At 42.3% G+C, this 15067-nt stretch overlaps 1 protein-coding gene across 2 annotated transcripts; it reads left to right on the top strand.

Moving 5' to 3' along the window:
• The first annotated feature begins 3255 nt into the window (after nucleotides 1-3255).
• On the top strand, nucleotides 3256-13153 carry LOC106578342 (neurogenic differentiation factor 2). 2 transcript variants are annotated; one of them, XM_014157037.2, is made up of 2 exons: nucleotides 3256-3329; nucleotides 11391-13153. In XM_014157037.2, exon 2 carries the CDS (start codon nucleotides 11398-11400, stop codon nucleotides 12472-12474), a length of 1077 nt encoding a protein of 358 aa, XP_014012512.1. In that variant the 5' UTR covers nucleotides 3256-3329; nucleotides 11391-11397; the 3' UTR covers nucleotides 12475-13153. The 2 variants fall into 2 exon arrangements, with proteins under 2 accessions (XP_014012512.1, XP_014012511.1); XM_014157036.2 differs by lacking the exon at nucleotides 3256-3329 and adding an exon at nucleotides 8781-9048.
• The last annotated feature ends 1914 nt before the right edge of the window (nucleotides 13154-15067 follow it).

Here is a 15067-nt window from a genome sequence, read left to right on the forward strand (position 1 = left end):
GTTTTGCTTTCGTTTTAAAGCCTTTTTGAAATCGGGCAGTGTGGTTAGATTAACGAGAGTCTTGTCTTTAAAATGGTGTAAAATAGTCATATGTTTGAGAAATTGAAGTAATAGCATTTCTAAGGTATTTGAAAATCGCGCCACGGGATTACACTGGCTGTTGCGTAGGTGGGACGATTTCGTCCCACCTAGCCCAGAGAGTTTAACTGTACAGCACAAGCAGAGAAGAAGTCTAAGAAAATTTGAATCATTGTGAATGCAGCTGAAAGTTATTTGGGGTCTTTGTGATTTCACAGCTTAGGACGTGCAAGAAATCCTGTCTGTGAATGTCCCGCCATCACAGCCCCCTGAGCCTGTGTAGGGATATATTTTGGAGTGGACTGTGATTGAAGAATTGGGATGGGTTTTGTTAGTTGACGTGTCTTATTTTGTATCATGTTTTTTATTTTCTCATTCAATACCTTGTCCAGCTGGCGGCGGTAATGCACCATAAACATTGGATGCCAACCTCTGTAAAACCCCATCAAAAAAGAAGAATGCTGTTTTGAGAAAATGCAAGTTATGCAGTGACGGACTCTCACATGCTGTTTTTCTATCTTGAAGTGTTGTGCATCCATCGAACATGTAAGTGTTGTGAAATGTGCATATTGGTGTGGGCAACATCTAGCAGGATTAGGCCGAGTTTACAAGCATTTCGCTACACCCGCAATAACATCGGCTAAACACGTGTATGTGACAAATAAAATTAGATTTGATTTGATGTGAGTTGTTAGGTTTAAAGGGGAACCGCACCCGCTTATTTGGCCTTGTTTTTTGGCTTGCTCCTCAACAAATGCTGGATGCCATGACAGAAGCAAAACATGAGTTGGCTTGGGGGTGTGGTTTGACGTGGGAGTTTTTTGGGTGTGTCCTTGCCACCACCAAGACACACCCATTTGTCAGAACCTTTCCCTCAGCTGTTTCCCACCACTCAATAAAAATAAACTAACCACTTGCAGGTTTTCAATAACTACAGGCAGATGTATAGTGAGATGATGGAGGAAGCTTTTAATAGGTCAGTAGCCTACAGAGTATTATAAGTAGAATGCAATTGCTGAATTTATGTCAATATTCTAAACAAGGGTTTTGATAACTTTCAAATGTAGTAACAGGTCCACGTAGAATAAACAGCCTTTTACATACAGTGGCTTGCGAAAGTATTCACCCCCTTGGCATTTTTCCTATATTGTTGCCTTACAACCTGGAATTAAAATTGATTTTTGGGGGTTTGTATCATTTGATTTACACAACATGCCTACCACTTTGAAGATGCAAAATATTTTGGGGGGTGAAACAAACAAGAAACAAGACCAAAAAAATTAACTTCAGCGTGCGTAACTATTCACCCCCCCAAATTCAATACTTTGTAGAGCCACCTTTTGCAGCAATTACAGATGCAAGTCTCTTGGGGTATGTCTCTATAAACTTGGCACATCTAGCCACTGGGACATTTTTGCCCATTCTTCAAGGCAAAACTTCTCCAGCTCCTTCAAGTTGGATTGGTTCCGCTGGTGTACAGCAATCTTTAAGTAATACCACAGATTCTCAATTGGATTGAGGTCTGGGCTTTGACTAGGCCATTCGAAGACATTTAAATGTTTCCCCTTAAACCACTCAAGTGTTGCTTTAGCAGTATGGTTAGGGTCACTGTCCTGCTGGAAGGTGAACCTCCATCCCAGTCTCAAATCTCTGGAAGACTGAAACAGGATTCCCTCAAGAATTTCCCTGTATTTAGCACCATCCATCATTTCTTCAAATCTGATCAGTTTCCCAGTTCCTGCCGATGAAAAACATCCCCACAGCATGATGCTGCCACCACAAAGTCTGATGTTCTCAGGGTGATGAGAGGTGTTGGGTTTGTGCCAGACATAGCCTTTTCCTTGATGGCCAAAAGCTCAATTTTAGTCTCATCTGACCAGAGTACCTTCTTCCATATGTTTGGGGAGACTCCCACATGCCTTTTGGCGAAAACCGAACGCGTTTGCTTATTTTCTTCTTTAAGCGATGGCTTTTTTTCTGGCCACTCTTCCGTAAAGCCCAGCTCTGTGGAGTTTGCGGCTTAAAGTGGTCCTATGGACAGATACTCCAATCTCCGTTGTGGAGCTTTGCAGCTCCTTCAGGGTTATCTTTGGTCTCTTTGTTGCCTCTCTGATTAATGCCCTCCTTGCCTGGTTCGTGAGTTTTGGTGGGCAGCCCTTTGTTGGCAGGTTTGTTGTGGTGCCATATTCTTTCCATTTTTTATAATGGATTTAATGGTGCTCCGTGGGATGTTCAAGGTATCAGATATTTTTTTAGAACCCAACCCTGATCTGTACTTCTCCACAACTTTGTCCCTGATCTGTTTGGAGAGCTCCTTGGTCTTCATGGTGCCACTTGCTTAGTGGTGTTGCAGACTCTGGGGCCTTTCAGAACAGGTGTATATATACTGACAGATCATGTGACACTTAGATTGCACGCAGGTGGACTCTATTTAACTAATTGTGTGACTTCTGAAGGTAATTGGCTGCACCAGATCTTATTTAGGGGCTTCATAGCAAAGGGGGTGAATACATATGCATGCACCACTTTTCCGTTTTTGCATTTCACCTCACCAATTTGGACTATTTTGTGTATGTCCATTACATGAAATCCAAATAAAAGTCAATTTAAATTACAGGTTGTAATGCAACAAAATAGGAAAAACGCCAAGGGGATGAATACTTTTGCAAGGCACTGTAATACCATAGAAGCACTGTTCTGCTAATATGTAGCCCACCATCTCTTTTCAGTCTTATTATCAAGGCACAAGGCAAGACCCAAATGCAGACACAGGAGGCAGATAATTGAAGTCTTACAATGTTTATTAATCCAAAGGGTTAGGGAAGAGAATGGTCGTGGACAGGCAAAAAGGTCAAAACCAGATCAGAGTCCAGGAAGTACAGAGTGGCAGACAGGCTCGTGGTCAAGGCAGCCAGAATGGTCAGTCAGGCAGGAACAGGGTCCAGAAACATGCAAGGGTCAAAATCAGGATGACTAGAAAAAGGAGAATGCAAAAATCAGGAGAACGGGAAAACCACTGGTTGACTTGGACACATACAAGACGAACTGGCACAGAGAGACAGGAAACACAGGGATAAATACACTGGGGAAAATAAGCGACACCTGGAGGGGGTGGAGACAATCACAAGGACAGGTGTAAAAGATCAGGGCGTGACCCAGACATATCAGCAATGTTTTTTAAAAAGGCAGTAAGGCTGAATGATCTGTTTCACTGCCAGAGGAGGCTCCGCCGATAGCCAGGTGTAGCAGTGGTAAGTATTCACTCCATGGTGCTGAAAGGAAAATGCCGCTGTCGGGAGAGCTTTATGGAGGCCCTAACTGTTTGTGGACACCGTTTGTCGCCGTTATATTGCATTTAATGTATTGTTTAGATGCATGCATTTAAAAAAACATTGGTTGAATTTGCCCCACCAAGATTTATAAGTTAAAATTGCCAATGGTGGTCATATCAACCAGTCTTATTGCCATTGAAAAAGAGACTTGGAATGATTTAGGTGTAGGCATACTACTACAGTACCTGTTCACGACCACTAGAGGTCAGCCATGCATCATATACAGAGTTGTGCTCAAAGGTGCTGATTGGTAGACTCACTGGTACATTCCACTTTGTAAAACACACTTTAATGCATTTAACCAACTTCAACCCCTTATGAGGGAACAGAAACAGGGTCATACGCTATAAGGGCACATAGGCCAACATATCTTAATTTAGGGTTGCTGATAATGGGGTAGCAGGTAAGGTTCTCAACCAGGGGAGCTAGGACCCCAGGAGGGCCTCAGAGAGCTTTTAGGGGGGAGAAAACATACAAATAGAAAATAGCTGCAGTAAGGACAAAATATCTTACATTTAATAGGAGAGTACTGTTTATATGGAATTGTTTTAAATATTTAAATGTTCATTTTCATATTTTGAGTGTTGACAATGAATATCAATCACAATTTGCATATACATTTTATCTCTGACGTAGGAGGTCCCCAGATTTTCTGAAAGCATTTTAGAAGGGCCTTGGAAAAGAAAAGGTTGAGAACCAGTTGCCAAGAGGTTCAGAAGGCAGACTAGTAGATGGAATGTTGCTGTTTCAAGCCCGAGCAGGGCATAAAAACTGAAATGTGGGAACTGTGGGAACCTGATGGCTGCTGGTCTCTGATCCCAGGTACCTCCTGTCATGGCCTAGAGCAAGACACTTAAGCCCTAAAACTGCTCTCCGTCCTGTGGCACTGTGCTCCATGGCTGACCCTTTGCCATTCCATGTGTGTATATGAGTTAGGCAGAAAACACATTTCTGTTCCTCAAATGGACAATGAAGTATCTATTCGATTCTATGAAAAAGTATCCTATAGCCAGCAGCCGCAGAGTAATCCGCTTTTGGGCAGCCACTTTTCCCCCGCAACAACAACCAGCAGAAATGGCCTGGATGGGAATTGAACCCACAACTTTGTTAATGCTAGTACCTTAGCCACTAATTTATCTGAAATGCTTCCATCTTGCCTGTAACGTATAACAAATATAATTTCATAATAATGCCAAAACCAGCAACTGGATCTAGACACACTGCTGTGCACAGGTTTTTCTCTTCCTTTTTTGCGTGCAAGCCTTGTGGTCTGCGATACTGCTGGTTTTCTTTATTGATTGAATGTCATTCATTGGCCAGGAGAGCACACTCACCTGAGGTGCGTTCAGTTCGCTTGAACATTTGCTAAGTTGCAGCACGGTTTGTACTGAACAACACGTTTCCCCAAAAAGTTATTGAACAGACTTTGAGGTACGTTTGCCACCGTTTGGTGGGTGTGCGAGGTGTTTCTTGAAGCAATGAGTGACATATTTAAAGGGCAGTGGCCATGCTGACAGCGTTCCACAACCCAACCCCTCCCTGTTTTTCAACTGGTCGTTCAGTAACGCACCGTTTCCATTCAATTAAAGGTTCCAGAACGTAAAAATGTACTGAACGCAGCCCAGGATTCCCCATTCAGCCCTGTATTAGTCCCAGAATAGAGAAGATTGAAAACCAGCAGTGTTGTGGACCTCAAGCCCTGTATCTGAGACTCTGTCAATAGCTTTAGGCCAGATAGTTTTGGCATTCTTATTATTTCCTTTGAAAAGGTTTAATGTCAATCAATATAAGCATACCTGAGTGTCCTGCATTGACGCTTCTTCTGTTTCATGCTCTGTATCATGCTATCATCAAAAGTATATAGGCCATGGCTATTACCAGATGGTATAGCCAATATTATAGAATTTAAAGGAATATGGCTATTGTTGCATTCAGTTCAGGGGCAGAGCTTAGCTTTCACCCCCATGGGTGCGAAGCATAGTCTGGGGACCCCTCCTGTGCGTAAAATCTTACTCAGTAAGGGCAATTGCTAACAGATTTCCCAAGTCGAACATGTACAAAGTATATTGCTTTTTAATATAATTTACTAATGATTTAAGCAAGTTGTATCTACCATGATGAACACAAGCTTATATTAGGCTACAGAAATGTGTACCCGCAGTTACAAGGTCCCAGATCTCTTTTTAGCTAGCTAGTTGGCGAGATCTGACGCTAACGCCTAGACAGTCACAGATTGGTTGGATCCAAAAATGCATTATGCAAATCCATGGCAACGGACTAATGCGCCAATGATATGGGTCTTAATATCTTAAACAAATGCATATATAAATCACTTATCAATTTCAAAATACTTATTTTCTAAACTAATATAGGGCGATAGGTAGCCCTAGTTGGCTGAAAGGTTGCTAGATCGAATCCCCGAGCTGACAAGGTAAAAATCTGTCGTTCTGCCCCTGAACAAGGCAGTAAACCCACTGTTCCTAGGCCGCCATTGAAAATAAGAATTTGTTCTTAATTGACTTGCCTAATTAAATAAAGGTTAAATAAAAAAATAAAATTAACAACATTCAAAACATAATTTTATTCATCTTGTGACAATTATATTCAATGACATGACAAACTCATGAGCCATATGCATGCTGGAACATATTGGGCACCTGGGTCCATAGGCCCCTCTCACCATTCCCAGATGGATATCCTGCTGAAATTCAGGGTTTGGACAATTATTAAGAATGTGGCTATTGAAGCTTATTCTCAATACATATCCCTTAACATGTGCCTCTCTATCTCTTCGTTTGCCCCTCTTTGATTCCACATTGTCCCACCACCCATCAGTATCCTGCCCACTAGCACTGCCAGGAATGTGGGCATCTCTAAGCTAGGAGGCTCTCTCAGAGCACAGCCCTGATTATCTCTGTTCAAATGACTCATTTAGCCAAATGTACCTTGGTGGTCTTTGTGGTTAGCTTTGTGGTTTGGTGTGGAATTCACTGGTTTGGTGTGGAATTCACATTGATGATATATTTTCTCTAATTGCAAGAAACAGTGATATACACTATATATACAAAAGTATGTGGACACCCCTTCAAATTAGTGGATTCAGCTATTTCAGCCACACCCGTTGCTGACAACTGTATAAAATCGAGCACACAGCCATGTAATCTCCATAGATAGACATTGGCAGTAGAATGGCCTTACTGAAGAGCTTAGTGACTTTCAACGTGGCACAATCATACGATGCCACCTTTCCAACAAGTCAGTTCGTCAGATTCGGTCAACTCTAAGTGCTATTATTTTGAAATGGAAACGTCTAGGAGCAACAACGGCTCAGCCGCAAAGTGGTAGGCCACACAAGCTCACAGAACGGGACTGTTGAGTGCTGAAGCTCGTAGTGCGTAAAAATAATCTGTCTTCGAATGCAACACTCACTTCCGAGTTCCAAACTGCTTCTGGAAGCAATGTCAGCACAATAACTGTTCGTCAGGAGCTTCGTGAAATGGGTTTCCATGGCAGAGCAGCCACACACAAGCCTAAGATCAACTTGTGCAATGTCAAGCATCGGCTGGAGTGATGTAAAGCTCGCCTCCATTGGACTCTGGAGCAGTGGAAACGCGTTCTCTGGAGTGAAGAATCATGCTTCACCTTCTGGCATTCTGAAGAACTAATCTGGGTTTGGCGGATGCCAGGAGAAAGCTACCTGCCCCAATGCATAGTGCCAACTGTAAAGTTTGGTGTAGGAGGAATAATGTTCTGGGGCTGTTTTTCATGGTTTGGGCTAGGCCTCTCCAGTGAAGGGAAATCTTAACACAACAGAGTACAATGACATTCTAGACGATTCTGTGCTTCCAACTTTGTGGCAACAGTTTGGGGAAGGCCTTTCCTGTTTCAGCATGACAATGCCCCCGTGCACAAAGCGAAGTCCATACAGAAATGGTTTGTCGAGATCGGTGTGGAAGAACTTGACTGGCCTGCACAGAGCCCTGACCCCAACCCCATCGAACACCTTTTGGATGAATTGGAATGCCGACTGTGAGCCAGGCCTAATCGCCCAACATCAGTGCCCGACCTCACTAATGCTCTTGTGCCTGAACGGAAGCAAGTGCCCGCAGCAATGTTCCAACATCTAGTGTATAGCCTTCCCAGAAGAGTGGAGGTTGTTATAGCAGTAAAGGGGGACCAACCCATATTAATTTTAATGATTTTGGAATGAGATGTTCGACGATGTCCACATACTTTGGGTCATGTAGTGTATAACATCCCTGTTAATATAGCCTAAATGCATAGCTGGGCCATTCTTATAATGATGTGAATTTTCTGTCCCCAGGAAACATCACTTCTTATTTAGTGTTAAATAGCAAATTAGGCTTTCATTATAAGGTCAGGTGTCCTTAAAACCACCAAAATATGGATATTAAAAGGGAATTCAATGCATTTTCAAAAAAGATTCACTGGATGTAGGTGTTTTTGCCATGTCCCCAGATGTTATTCATCAACTTCCATGAGAAATATAAGCCATAATACAATATTTAAAATCTGTCTTCATTATTTTATAGTCCTAGTTGAATTCTCTCTCATCAGTGACGTGTTTTTCACGATTATTGTATTTATTATTATTTTATTTTACATGTTCTGTGTGCCCCTGATATAACTTTCCACCAATGTCTTTTGTTGTAATTCTCCTTTAAGAAAACAACACGTCCTGCAATGACACCACATTCAGGAAGTGTCATTATTTCTTTGGTGGGAAAACAACGGTACAAAGCAACATAAATATATGCACTCAGTTGTATCTATTTTACAATGTTTCATGATAGTCTGTGTGCTCCTCTCATACATGTCCACCCTGTTAGGCTAAATTATGAAGAAAATTAACCCAATTACTAAATGGTAACATATGTTTGCTAGAGAAGTTAAAATCCTGTTCAATTGTTCCCCATTATTATAGCTCATCTGGCTCACTCACAGAGCTATGGCTAATTTAGGCTCCAAATGTCCACCCTGTTAGAAGTATACACTAACAGGTTGGAAAATGCACTTGAGCTTGACTAATATGTTTTGGGGGAAATCAAACGTTCTTTTTCTGATAGAATACAAAAACAAAAAACATACTTTCTTTTTCAAAAGTTATGAGGTCCAAAAGGCACCAGACAGTAGGAATGACCTTGCTAGGCCTAAGTAGATTCATAAATGGGTGTCCATTGTTAGGCCTATGCTCTGATAGGAGTGAAATCTGTCTTAAAAACGACATCAAACGAGAACATTTCCTTCTCTCTCCGTTTTTGTTACATTCTTTCTCTCTCTTACTGGCTGTGACAGATGGCGAGTCCCTCTTCCCTCCGGAAGGCGCTCTCTGTGAATGCGGGAGCATGTCAATCACCCGCGCTCATGTCATGACTCTTGCCAATGATGTGTCAGCCATATGGCCTTGCATCATAGCTTGTATGTAACCCACCCAGCCCTGGTAGAGTATACCACACTACTGTATTTGGGGTAGGGATAGCACAGCGAAAAAGCAGCGAGCTTGGCTTCAGCCGCACCTATTGAAGTGTCCATGCAGGAGCGGTGTGGACTTGGACTGGCCACCCGGAGATGGTGAAAACAAACGCGCTTTCGCCTCTCACCCAGCTCCAAGACCGCGGTAGGTTTAAAAATTTTTGGATGGCCCTCAACGAATTATGGAACTAACACCAACGAGAGAATTTATACAAAGGTTGAATGGAACATTTGTTATTTCATAAGATTTCTCTTTAGAGAAACTAGGCTACTGCGTATCTTGCGCATGAATGAAATGATATTATTCAACCCTCGTTGTTTTATCTCAAAGCAAGTGTGACAGAGTCAAAGACATAATTTAATCCTGCTCCACGCTCTTTATCCGAGCTATCATGTAACGCGAACACGGGAAGGGATTGATTCCATGCACAGCGCGGACAACTACATTTAATAACAAAGCCTTTGCCGATCAATTTGACATGCATATAGGCCCACTAAAGATCTACATGCATTATTCTATTCATATCGGAGGCTTATCGATGGCGCTTTGTCCTTTCGATTGAGAGGGGGTTGGGACTTTATTTTAAAAGTCCCTGAAATCGTATCTCCGTTTGAAATGGGGCCATTTCGGGACAAACTTGATTTGACAGAACCTAAAATCAAATGAAAAGGAAATCATGCTAAGCAGCAAATGGGATATGGTAAATGTGTGTCTGTGTGTCAGAGCATTATGGCCTGTTCTTACTACAAGATATGAAGGAGAGTGTGAGGAGCATGGTAGCGGAAAGAATTCTACTTTTCAATTCACATTACATCCTTGCCTTACCTTCGTTGTGGCTGGCAACGCGACATTCTTGGTCCTCAGCTCAAATTGACCATGAATATGACAGTAAAAACCACTAGCCAGTAAGCACAAACTATTCAACAATGACAGAAACGTTTCTTATAAACATATTTAACTCTTGTATAATGCAACCGAACCATATTACACTCTTGAATAATGCAACAATTCCCAAGCAGACAATTATAGGTTTTATATTCTTGTTTGTAGGCTACACGCATTACATTTTAGCTTCAAGACCAAATACAGACTTGCTTTATCAGCATGTCATTAAGTAACGTTAGCCTATCAAAAATGAAAGATTAACCCTGTCATACAGTATAAACGGAAGCTACAGTAGGCCTACCTTACAACACTACAGCAAACCAGGTTTAATTTTGAACAATATCATGCAAATCATTACATGTTGTAATTGCGACTGAAAACGTGGGTAGGCTGTAACACCGGGAGTAACTGTTTATATGGAAGTAAATCAAATGCCTCAACTAGGGTCCAGAGTTGGTTAGGTAAGCTACCAGATCAGGAAAGACTCTGGGCCCCAGGAAAACAACACCGCCATATAAAGTCCAAAGAAGAAGCCTGAAGGAGGAGAGATTACTAGAAACAAACTCTGTTTACCCTTTTATCTGTGGATTAATTGTCGGAGTAGAGGACCTTGTGTATTTCAGAACAAATAAAAACCCAATGTTTCTATCCCAGGACAAATTAGCTAACTAAATTTCCATAAATGTATGCTTATTGACCTGTCCCCAAATGAATATAGTTGGTTCAGAGTTCGTTTTGATATTTAAACCTGTGTGTCCTGGTCGTGTCTGGTGTAGGGGGACAAAATCAACATGCGCACGCGGACGCACGCGCGAGAGCGGTCTGGTCAGCATGTTACTGTAAGCATAGCTGTCCAGAGCTGATTTGATCCTCTTTTTCCAAATCCAGATAACCTACAAAACTATAGACTGAAGACTTAGTTCTGCTGTGGCAGCCTGCTAAGTTTTGAAGGGGAAAGGGAAGAAAAGAAAGCTAAGGCTATTTTACAGCAAATCTGTCATGTCAGATTGGCATAACCATTTAGGCCATTCACACATGCGTAGAATCGGTTCTTATTCGATGTAAATAACAATTAAGTAAATTGTGAATATTATCAGAAATTTGTTTTAATTTGTGGGTAGGGTATATTCTAAAATTAGTCCACAATGTATTATGCCTGTGCTGGAATGTGGCCAGAAATAGTGTGAGTGTGGGGGGGGTGTCTACTCGCTGCACAATGTGACCCATGGGACCTGATGAGCACCGAAAAACCTGCTGTGAGACTGCACGCCAAGGCACGTGCACGGAGAATTGGGGAAGAGCTTAGTTGGTCTCGTGTGTCGCCCCTCTGTAGCAACCCCCTACTAAGATAAAAAATATTTAATAATAGCCTGTTATTTTTGACGAATAGCCTAATCAATGTCATTTTAGACTCATGAATTAACACGATGTCTAAAGTTCTTATAAGAACATTAGCCTATTCTATTAGAGGCCTATGGAACTTGGCTCAAGTGCACACATAAGCTATGTCTTATCCGAATATAGATGTATACCTATCACCAAGACCATGCACTGTCTGAAACTGCTTATAGTTCTCATCTGTCTTGTGATGTGTTTTCCAGTGCCACCATGATGACAAGGCTATTCAGCGAGGTTCTGCCGGATGTCCAGAAGCTCTCGGGTTGGGTGGAGAACAGCGAGGTCGAGGATTCCAAAGCCATTGAGGAAGACCTGGGTCCCTTGCAAGATGACGACTTGGATGATGGCGATGCCAGAGAGGGACGCAGCCGGGATCAGTCCGAGATGGCTGGGGATGACGACGATGACGTCGACGATGAGGACTGTGGGGATGAGAACGAGGGGGGAGACACAGCCGAAAAGCGCGGGCCAAAGAAACGCAAGATGACGCCAGCACGAATTGAGCGCTCCAAGGTGCGGCGTCAAAAAGCCAACGCACGAGAGAGAACGCGTATGCACGATTTGAACTCTGCGCTGGACAATTTGCGCAAAGTAGTCCCCTGTTATTCCAAAACGCAAAAACTCTCAAAGATAGAGACGCTGAGACTGGCCAAGAATTACATTTGGGCGCTCGGGGAGATCTTGCGCAATGGGAAAAGGCCAGATGTAGTATCCTACGTGCAGACACTATGCAAGGGCCTGTCCCAGCCCACCACAAATCTAGTAGCTGGTTGTCTGCAGCTCAACTCTCGGAAATTCTTGACAGAGCAGTGTCCTGACGGGGCCCGGTTTCATGTCCCCAACTCCTCTTTCTCCGTGCACCCTTACTCCTACCAGTGTTCCCGTCTGTCTAGCCCTCAGTGCCAACCCGGCTCCAGTCGGCATATGAGGGCCCATAACTACGGCTACGGCGATGCAGTCTACCCAGGAGCAATCTCCCCGGAGTACAACAGCCCAGACTATGGGGGCCATCACAGCTCGCCTGTGTGCGTCAACGGCAACTTTTCCGTGAGTCAACAGGAGTGTGGGTCGTCGGACACAGACAGGAACTATCACTATGCTATGCACTACTCCGGACTGTCTGCCTCGCGCGCCACTGCTGTCCACGGACTAGCGTTCGGCACATCGGGAGCGCGCAGCGGTTCCGCGCACTCTGAAAACGTGCCGCCGCCATTTCATGACGTGCACTTATTACACCATGACAGGACCCCGGTCTACGAGGAACTGAACGCCCTTTTCCACAACTGAATTCACCAAAACCCTAACAAACCCGCCGGACCCCTAAATACCCAACTAACAATCGTAATGTTAGGCTATAGTAGCCTACCCATTTTGACACTGGATGAGGTTTTTAGAAGACGGAAGGTGGGGTGGCAGGAATTGAGAGAGAAATACCAATTTTCTCAATGTTGGTTCTCTGTTTTATTGATGTCATTCCTGAATTGTCATTATGTACATTTTAAGGTATGTCAGAAATCAATATTTCCAATCAAATGTCGCCGTGTATGCGTAATGCGAGTGCACTCAAAATAAATTGTTACATGAAAGAAACATGTTATAAAACAAAAAAGAAAACAATATTTTATAATTATCTGACATGAGGTGATTGACCAAATATTAGTTATTTCTGACTTGAGAAATTGGGTCAAAATCTCACTGTATGCTGAAGGGCAAGAGTTCCACTATGGAATCACAAATGCATTATTTGAGTACATAACTGAGTTAATTAAACTATTATTTAAGTGACAACAACCACTTTCTGCATTAGGTTCGTTTCCAAATCCAGTATTGAAACGAAAGACAATTCATCATTCAACTGACCAAACGATTAATCCGCGTTTTAGGAATAGGCCTATAGCCTAGTATACTGTCCACTGTAAAAAAAAAAAAAAAACGTTTCCAGGAGGATCCTTCGGGGTAATTTAAAGTAATGAACCTTTAGATTCCTGTAGGATCCTTTAGGATAATTAAGGTTAAAAAGGTGAACCTTACATTTAATTTAAGAACCCATACTCTGCTATCAGTTCGTTTTTTAACCGTTGTAGACATAAGGGATGCCTTGAATAACCCTTTTCAAAAGAGGGGTTCGTTTTGGAACCAGCAGTACGCTCCTGAGTAAATGGCGCTAGTGCGTATCATTTGAATGATGGAACTGGTTGTTTGGATCCTGGATGCTGATTGGTTGATATGCGGGAGTTGACGTGTTATTGTCATATTTCCACAGGCAGGGAATTCATAAACTTAATCTCCCTCGGAAAAAGCGTCTACACATAATTTTCCATTGCTACCATTTGGTTTGCAACAGTTGGGGGTTGTATAAACATACCTGTCTGCCTCTACAACCTGAGCAACAATTTATCATTTTACAAATGTGATCTCTCCAATGCCAGCAAAGAAGACGCGAGCACAACCAGAGCCAGGACCATGGACAGTTCTTCCACTCATGTGCCATCAACGGAAACGTCACTATTAACATTTTTTTTAATGTACTTATCCTTTATATAACTACGCATCACCAACTACCTTGGTTAGCTCGGACTCGCCAACCATAATAGTTTATGTCTATGTAGGCCTATTGGATATTTATTCAATCATTATTTATTGAAGTTATTGTCTCATCATTGCATCTCTGCTAGCTAGCTACCTGCCACTTTTTTGTTTAGCATAGTAACGTTGAATGATATGTTTAGAAGGAAAGACTGGGTCAATCCTGCCCCTGTCCAGTTAAGTTGTAGATAGTTTGGGTGCTGTGAGAAACTCAGCCTCCACAAACAAGGTAAGACACACACACACACACACAGAGAGAGATATGACGCAATCTAAGTTATGTTAAACTTGCAAAAATGAAAACATTCAGATGTTACGTCTGATATCAACTACTCATGTTGAATGCGTCTAATTTATGTATTTCAGGCTGATGTGTTGGGGCGGACTGCTTTGATAGAGAAAATTAACCTCAGCTAAAACACACACAGAAGACTTAATCTAGGTTATGTTAAAACCCAGGAAACTGGGTTGTAAACTTGACAAAAATATTTCAACCCATGATACTCTTTCAACATCTCTTTCCATCTTCCTCCCTTTAGTCCCTGTCTTATCCTGCCCTGTCCAGTTAAGTGGTGGAGAGTTCGGGTACTGTGAGCTGTGATAGAGAAATGTAGCAACCTCCACAAACAGGTAAACAGCGAGAGAGAGAGATGACCAAATGTCAGTTATGTTAAACTTGACCAAAAAATTTACAGATCAGATTTGTAAGATGCATTTGATATCTTATACACATGTTATACACGTTTATGTTGTGTTTATGTATTTAAGGCTGGTATATTGGGGCAGCCTGTTCTGTCCTCTGTATTTCAGACAATGTTTAAGGCTCTCTATGGATCTACAGAAAGGTTAGCCTCTAAAGTCTTTGGATGTATTTGCAGTGTGATTATAGTGTTCTGTCCCATTTCTTTGTCTTTCCAATACTAACTGAATAGTGAGTGAATTTACAGTGGGATTATTGTGTGTTCTGTTATCCTGTCTTTGTCCTCCATACTTTCCCTCTCCATACTGTCTTGTAATGTAACGATCGTCGTGCAGGAAGGAAGAAGTGGACCAAGGCGCAGCTGGGAGCGAACACGTTATTTATTACAGATTGAAATAACACGGTCAAAACAGAGATTACACGTATCGCTACTGCTCCAACAAAAGAGACAACCCACAAACATCGTGGGGGGAAAAGGAACTTAAATATGATTCCCCAATCAGAGGCAACTAGCGACAGCTGTCTCTGATTGGGAATCTACAGAACCCAACATAGAAATACGCCCCAAAGCAAGGCTATACCAAAACATAGAAA

The sequence above is a fragment of the Salmo salar genome, chromosome ssa19, assembly GCF_905237065.1.
Source record: "Salmo salar chromosome ssa19, Ssal_v3.1, whole genome shotgun sequence".
NCBI classification, from domain to species: domain Eukaryota; kingdom Metazoa; phylum Chordata; class Actinopteri; order Salmoniformes; family Salmonidae; genus Salmo; species Salmo salar.

Coding starts and splice junctions, on each gene's coding strand:
- LOC106578342 (XM_014157037.2), top strand. CDS start 11,398: ATGATGACAAGGCTATTCAGCGAGGTTCTGCCGGATGTCCAGAAGCTC.